Source organism: Halictus rubicundus, unplaced genomic scaffold (genome assembly GCF_050948215.1).
Source record: "Halictus rubicundus isolate RS-2024b unplaced genomic scaffold, iyHalRubi1_principal scaffold0566, whole genome shotgun sequence".
Taxonomy (NCBI): Eukaryota; Metazoa; Arthropoda; class Insecta; order Hymenoptera; family Halictidae; genus Halictus; species Halictus rubicundus.
In genome coordinates this window covers 15,194-22,067 of record NW_027489107.1, presented here as the reverse complement: position 1 = coordinate 22,067, position 6,874 = coordinate 15,194, and the positions used below count along the sequence as shown (strand labels likewise).

Genomic DNA, 6,874 nt, shown 5'->3' with positions numbered 1-6,874 from the left:
GGAAATAAATAATAACATGTATCACTCAATGAATACATATATAGAAACAACTTATAGTGATCATGAATAAATAACTTCTGTGAATTTGATTGCAAAGTGAAAAAACATTGACCACTTCGACTCAATAGTTTCATACCTCCCTTCATATATTAATGTATATATATATAAGGCGCTAAAACTCATAGAACGTAAAGAATATATTTCGCAGAAGTTATAAGGGAATAGCAATCCCTAAGACCCGTATCCTATAAATTCCAAATTCAAGAAAACAAAATCTATTCAAATTAAAACATTGATAAAGAAATAATGAGGAAATACCTGCAAAATTACTTCTTAACCGTTGAAAACGAAACATGAGGCCCTGGGGTGACCGAGGAACCAGTGCGTGAGGTAAAGAGCGAACCAGCATTGCATCCGTTGGCCAACCTCACCCATTTGAAAACACTGGAAATAAATAATAACATGTATCCAACGGCAGAAGGTGAAGTTTCCAAGCTACTACACGCGGTAAGGAAAATAAATTGTAGGGACAACTTGAGAATAAATGAAGGGATCGTTTGCGGTGCAATTAGAAATTGTCTCTACCTGAAATACTTGCACTTGTGAAGACTTCATTCAACGTTGATGAACTCAATGGATACATATACAATAGTATATCATGAATAAATTTCTTCTGTGAATTTGATTGCAAAGTGAAAAAACATTGACCACTTCGACTCAATAATTTCATAGGGTGGATAATAAAAATTCCCTTGTAGATTGTTATGACACACAGCCATTTCCGAGGAAAGACCATTAGACCTCGGGATACTTTTACAAGGGTCTCGAGAAGGCCTAAGCATTTTTTATATACACGTTACCAGTTAAGGCCTAATCGTCACGGGTTAGGCATCCGCGTAGTGCGTGAGGGTTAGAGACCCTAAGGCAGACCCCTTGGGCCATCAGTTTGGGGACCCCTAATAAACATAGTTGCCAGATGACTGGAACAAAGTGACTCTTCTGCCAAGTCCTTGGAAAATCTAGCTTTTCCAAGGAAGCATTGTTCCCAAACTCGATGGTCCTCGCCCTCATGGGACAAGGGGGTAATAAACCATAGGCACGTGCTGGCCACTTGGGCCCTTTTTTTCGTCACGCTGCTCTGTGGTCTGGCAATCGTCACGTGCTGGTCTAGGCACTTTCTCTACGCGTTTGACTTGGGGTGGGGACTTCCTCCACCACCAACAGGGGTTGCATACAAATGACTCCTCCCTCAAGTCAATCAGCAAGTGAGATTTCTTTCCCCCAAAAATGGGACCATCTCCCACTCTTCTCCAAAGTCACCACCGAGGTGAAGAGCGAGCTGACCCCAGAGCAGAAATTAGATACAAACTTGTTCTCAAAGGAAACCGAATAATCACCAGTCCGAATGTAAACTGTATATAGTCATTGTTCTAATAAACCAAAGTTGTTATTGCAAAGGAAGGTGTCGGGTCATTAATTCGACAAAATAACACGCAGAACCTCTCCTACAATTGCGAGAAACTGCACGACATAACATAGATTTTAATGAAAGAACTCTCCTCCATCCTAAAGAACAAATTCGGTCATTGAAAATAGGCAGAATTCGCAATGGAGACTCTGACAGTTTTTTGCAAATATCTCAGAAAATAAAGAGACCTCCGTACAGTGCGGACAAATGGTCTGTCTTCGGGCACTTCTCGTAATTTGGTTATTAATGTATATATTAATGTACAATAACCAGCAAAACTGAGTCTACACTATTTGAAGCAACATAACTTTTTAAAAATTAGATCAAATGACTTGAATTTTATTGAGAAGTTAGAAGGATTAGTTTATTAGACGAGGTGTAGGAAGGAATGGGAAGAGGTGGAAAGGTTGCAGGAGAGGTTTCTGAGGTGGGTCCTAGGAGTAGAGAGGTACGCACCGCGGTATATGGTGCGGTAACAGCTGCAGAGGGAGTTGTTGAGAGGTAGGGCGGGGTTGAGGGCATGGGGGTACCAGAAGAAGTTGAGGGTGGAAAAAGGGGGGGAGCTAGCTAGGTTGTGCTGGGAGCAGTGAAGAGGAAGGGGCAGAAGGGGAGGGGAGGTAGTAGGGTGGGTGAAGGAGTGACGGCGTTTTTGGGAAGAGAGGGGCTGGACAGCGGAGGAGGCGGAGGAGATGATGGAGGAGAGGATAGAGGCAGTGAGTGAGGAGATAGTGAAAGGGGAAAAGAAGAAGCAACAGGGGAGAGATGGGAAAAGATAGGAAGCGCAAGGTACAACATGTGGTACGGGAGGGTGAAGGGAGAGCGGATACCGGGGTATCTGAAGAAAGGCTGGGGAGAGAGCAGGTGGCAAAGGGTGGCCAGGTACAGGTTGGGAAACGAGATGAGAGGTGGAAAGTATTGGTTGGAGGAGGAGAAGAAAGTATGTAAGGTCTGTGGGTGAGAGGAGGAAACGTGGGAACATGTGTGGGAAATGTGTAAGGGAGGGTTGAGGGGAGTGGTTGGCAGGGGATGGTGGGGAAATATTAGGGGATGAAGGAGGAGAGGAATGGATGAGGAAGGTGGATGAATGGAGGAAGAGCAGGAATGGAGAGATATGGGAGATGAAGTAAATGGAGAGAATGCATAGGAATGGAGTGAAAGAGAGAGCAGCCGAAAGAGGAGGTCCAGGAGGCATGGGAAGGATGGGTGAGGTGCAGGGAGGGGAGAGAGCAGAGAAGCATGTATGTGTGGGACAGGGAAAAATAATAACGCGGCGGATATTAGTGAAAGATCGTTCTCTCTCTCTATGGCGTGTTTTTAGGACACGTTTAATTAAGTTAGGGTAAGTTAGGATAAGTTTAAGGTTAAGATTGGGGTAAGAGGGAGATGTAATTAAAATTGTAACCCCGAGGGGAATCAATAATTGATATATATATTAGACGAGGTGTACAAAATTTTTGAAAAAAATTTTAATTGGTCGGAATCGCAAAAGAAATAGTAAAAGTTGGTTTTTTCAGCTTTTTTATCAGAGCCTGTATTGAAAATTTAAGGAATGTATTTGATTTGCTCGAATAAATTATATCTACGCTTAAAATTTCACAGATATTGGTTAATTCGATTACGAGTTATAAACGATTAAAAGTGTGGTTTTAAGTCGAAAATCATGAAAAACGGCAATTTTTCCACTTTTAAGCGTTTATAACTCGTAAACGAATTAACCAATATCGGTGAAATTTTCAGCATGGATGTAATTTACTCAAGCGAATCAAACACATTTTTTAAATTTTCAATACAGGCTCAGATAAAAAAGCTAAAAAAACCAACTGTTACTATTTCTTTTGCGATTCCGACCAATTCAAACTTTTTTCAAAAATTTTTTACACCTCGTCTAACAAACTAAACCTTCCAACTTCTCAATAAAATTCAAGTCATTTGATCAGATTTTTAAAAAGTTATGTTGGCTCAAATAGTGTAGACTCAGTTTTGCTGGTTAGTGTATGTATATAAAGCGAGAAAACTCAAGGAACGTAAAGAATATATTTCGCAGAAGTTACAAGGGAATAGCAATCCCTAAGACCCATATCCTATAAATTCCAAATTCAAGGTAACAAGATCTATTCAAATTAAAACATTAATAAAGAAATAATGAGAAAATACCTGTGAAATTTCTTCTTAACTGTTGAAAACAAAACACGAGGCCCTGGGGTGACCGAGGAACCAGTCAGTGAGGTGAACAGCGAACCCACATTGCATCCAATGGCCGGCCTCACACTTGAAAACACTGAAAATAAATAATAACATGTATTCAACGGCAGAAGGTAAAGTTTTTAAGCTACTACACGCGGTAAGGAAAATAAATTATAGGGACAACCTGAGAATAAATGAAGGGATCGTTTGCGGTGCGATTAGAAATTGTCTCTACCTGAAATACATCCACTTGTGCACTTCATTCAACGTTTATAAACTCAATGAATAGATATATAGAAACAACTTATAGTGATCATGTATAAATAACTTCTGTGAATATGATTGCAAAGTGAAAAAACATTGACCACTTCGACTCGATAATTTCATACCTCCCTTCATATATTAATGTATATATATATATAAGGCGCTAAAACTCATGGAACCTAAAGAATATATTTCGCAGAAGTTATAAGGGAATAGCAATCCCTAAGACCCGTATCCTATAAATTCCAAATTCAAGAAAACAAAATCTATTCAAATTAAAACATTGATAAAGAAATAATGAGGAAATACCTGCAAAATTACTTCTTAACCGTTGAAAAGGAAACATGAGACCCTGGGGTGACCGAGGAACCAGTGCGTGAGGTAAAGACCGAACCAGCATTGTATCCGTTGGCCAACCTCACCCATTTGAAAACACTGGAAATAAATAATAACATGTATCACTCAATGAATACATATATAGAAACAACTTATAGTGATCATGAATAAATAACTTCTGTGAATTTGATTGCAAAATGGGAGAACATCGACTCGATAATTTCATAGGGTGGATAATAAAAATCTCCTTGTACATTTTAACCAAAGAACCCTCCCGCGCCCTAAAGAACAAATTCGGTCATTCAAAATAGGCAGAAGTTTACATCAAAATAGACAGTTTTTGCAAATATCTCGGAAAATAAAGAGACCGCCGTACTGTGCGGACAAATGGCCTGTTTTCGGGAAAACTTATCAAAATGTATACTCCAAACCTAATCGCCATAATACGTACTTACAACACACGGCACTGACACGAATGGCTGCTCTGAAGTGAATACTGGCCGACGCTTGCGAGCGAATGTTCGATGGCATTCCTTCGACCGCCTTCGGAACCGATCTTCGCTTCTTTCTCTGCAGCTTCCCGTGGACCGTCGCCGCGCCGCCGCGTATACAATGTATGTTGGCGGTTCGTCGGCGTGCTTGCCGCTGCGCGATGCCCAGGCTGCCACATGTCCATTTTCATCTGTCTTTTTCGGCGGTTTATTTGACTTCGAATAATTTCCGGAGGCGCGTTCGAATGCTGTAACGAGGACAGAGCAGTCAAAGACTGGCGCGCGCGTTGCAATGTATGTGGTTGTATCGCCCAATGACAAAGCAAGGATCAAATAAAACTCTAGTCTATATATAGACACTTATGAATCGTAGTTCTTTTTAGACCTTTGAAATTTTGAATCATTTCATTTTTGGTTTAATTTAGCTTCACACATGAATTTATTGACTCTGTTGTAAACATTTATTTCATAATAAAAAAAGAGAGACCGAGGTGTGTGCATGAATAATAGTGGTAAAGTATTTTTAAGTTATAACATTCGCAAAACATCGTATCCGGACCTAATCTAATCATACATTATCATTATTAGGATCATACTCTTATGCAAATGCACGTAGACTTTTTGACAGTGATACTGAAATAAATGTAATGTAACAATTACAATTTTTATTCTGTTATAACGTCTGACACCTGATCGTTCCATACTCCGGGTAAAAAAAAACATGTCCACTTAGGACCCTCCTCCCTATAAATATCCAACATTTAATAAAATTGAAAGATTCCCTTTTCAGTTCCTTTCTTATTCGTTATCCAACACGCCGGTGTTTCCATCTCGTATTCATCAGTCAGCTACACATCTGTAGGTAATACCATACCACAGACGAGGTATAGGAGTAGACCAATCACCCAATGTATTATTCTGTCTCACGCTCGGGGGGCTCTAGAGCCCCCGTACTATTCCGTGTCACATCCTACCGTATCATCCAGAACTAATATTGTGGAACCGATATTCTACAATGGCGCTGTTGCTGATATAATTTTAAATCTCATGTCGAGGATTCATATGATGAATGAAACAAAAGAATGTTGTTTCCTCTTAATTCCATTACGGCTGACACGCGAGTGCATCGAAGGAGACGTAATGTAATAATAATAATAACGTAACGTCTCCGGCTGAGAATATTTTGGTCCCGGATCGAATCCCGCATGGAACGATTTTTTTTTCGTTAAACACTTTTTTCTTGTTCTTTCTACTACATCAGTCGTCTTCCCTGTGCAATTACAACTACAACAGTGTAATAACATAATTATAAAAAATTAAATTAGTTCAATATTAGCCAAAAGTAAGAATGTAGTTTAAATTTAATTAAATAAAATACGACGTTGATATCATTAATTTCATTTGACTATTTAATAGCTACTTATTCAATGTACTTCTGATATTGCTTTTCATTCGCAGCATATATATTCTAATAAATTTAATTATTTGGGATTGATAAAAGATTGAACAACAATATTTATAATAACTAGTTTTGAACATTTTTTAAGGGTAATTAAATTTAAAAAACAAAAAGAATGATTTAAAAATACAAAATATATTTCAGTATATACCATTAAACCCGATTCTTTTTAATTTTTTCAGTTTAAATTTTACTTTGGTATTGTTCCGTCACAAGACAAAACAAATATTTCAATATAACCAAACATCTGGGTGGCAGACTTCGGCCTACCTCCAGTTTATCATGTTTGTAATGCACTAGCATTTATGGTAGCGGCCCGGGACAAAATTTACAACACTTTACCGGGCGCAGGTTTATAACGCCTTTCCGGACCCATCGAGTGAGGGTACCGCGCGTCCACCTCGGCACAAGGTTACCCTCCCTTTGGCAATGGTAGGCGCCAACGAAGATCAATGACAATGATTGACCAATCACGAACAAATTAGAAGACAGAGATTCTTAGACCCCACCCACACCGAGATTAGCTGCAAGGAGTGAAGAGACGACAAGACCAGTCAACCAACTAGCCTCAAATAAACAAGTATTCCTCCGAGCAACCGTAGAGTCGTAGTCCACCAGAGCAGCAGCGGTCGTAGTATCCGCGTATTTCTTTTTATTTCTTCGGTTCTGTTA

At 39.4% G+C, this 6,874-nt stretch overlaps 1 protein-coding gene across 1 annotated transcript; it reads right to left on the bottom strand.

Moving 5' to 3' along the window:
• Positions 1-326: 326 nt before the first annotated feature.
• Positions 327-4,895, bottom strand: LOC143364450 (uncharacterized). The gene is made up of 4 exons (XM_076804796.1): positions 4,704-4,895; positions 4,226-4,351; positions 3,623-3,746; positions 327-444 (listed from the first exon to the last, which is right to left on the bottom strand). The coding sequence occupies exons 2-4, from the start codon at positions 4,314-4,316 to the stop codon at positions 327-329; spliced, it is 333 nt and encodes a 110-aa protein (XP_076660911.1). The 5' UTR covers positions 4,317-4,351; positions 4,704-4,895.
• Positions 4,896-6,874: the final 1,979 nt, after the last annotated feature.

What these genes read in the sequence shown, in the direction of transcription:
- LOC143364450 (XM_076804796.1), bottom strand. Translation starts at nt 4,316, where the DNA reads ATGCTGGTTCGGTCTTTACCTCACGCACTGGTTCCTCGGTCACCCCAG. An exon ending in GTTAAGAAGTAATTTTGCAG is followed by an intron (nt 3,747 to 4,225) that starts GTATTTCCTCAT and finishes ATTTATTTTCAG; the next exon opens with TGTTTTCAAGTGTGAGGCCG. An exon ending in GTTAAGAAGAAATTTCACAG is followed by an intron (nt 445 to 3,622) that starts GTATTTTCTCAT and finishes ATTTATTTCCAG; the next exon opens with TGTTTTCAAATGGGTGAGGT.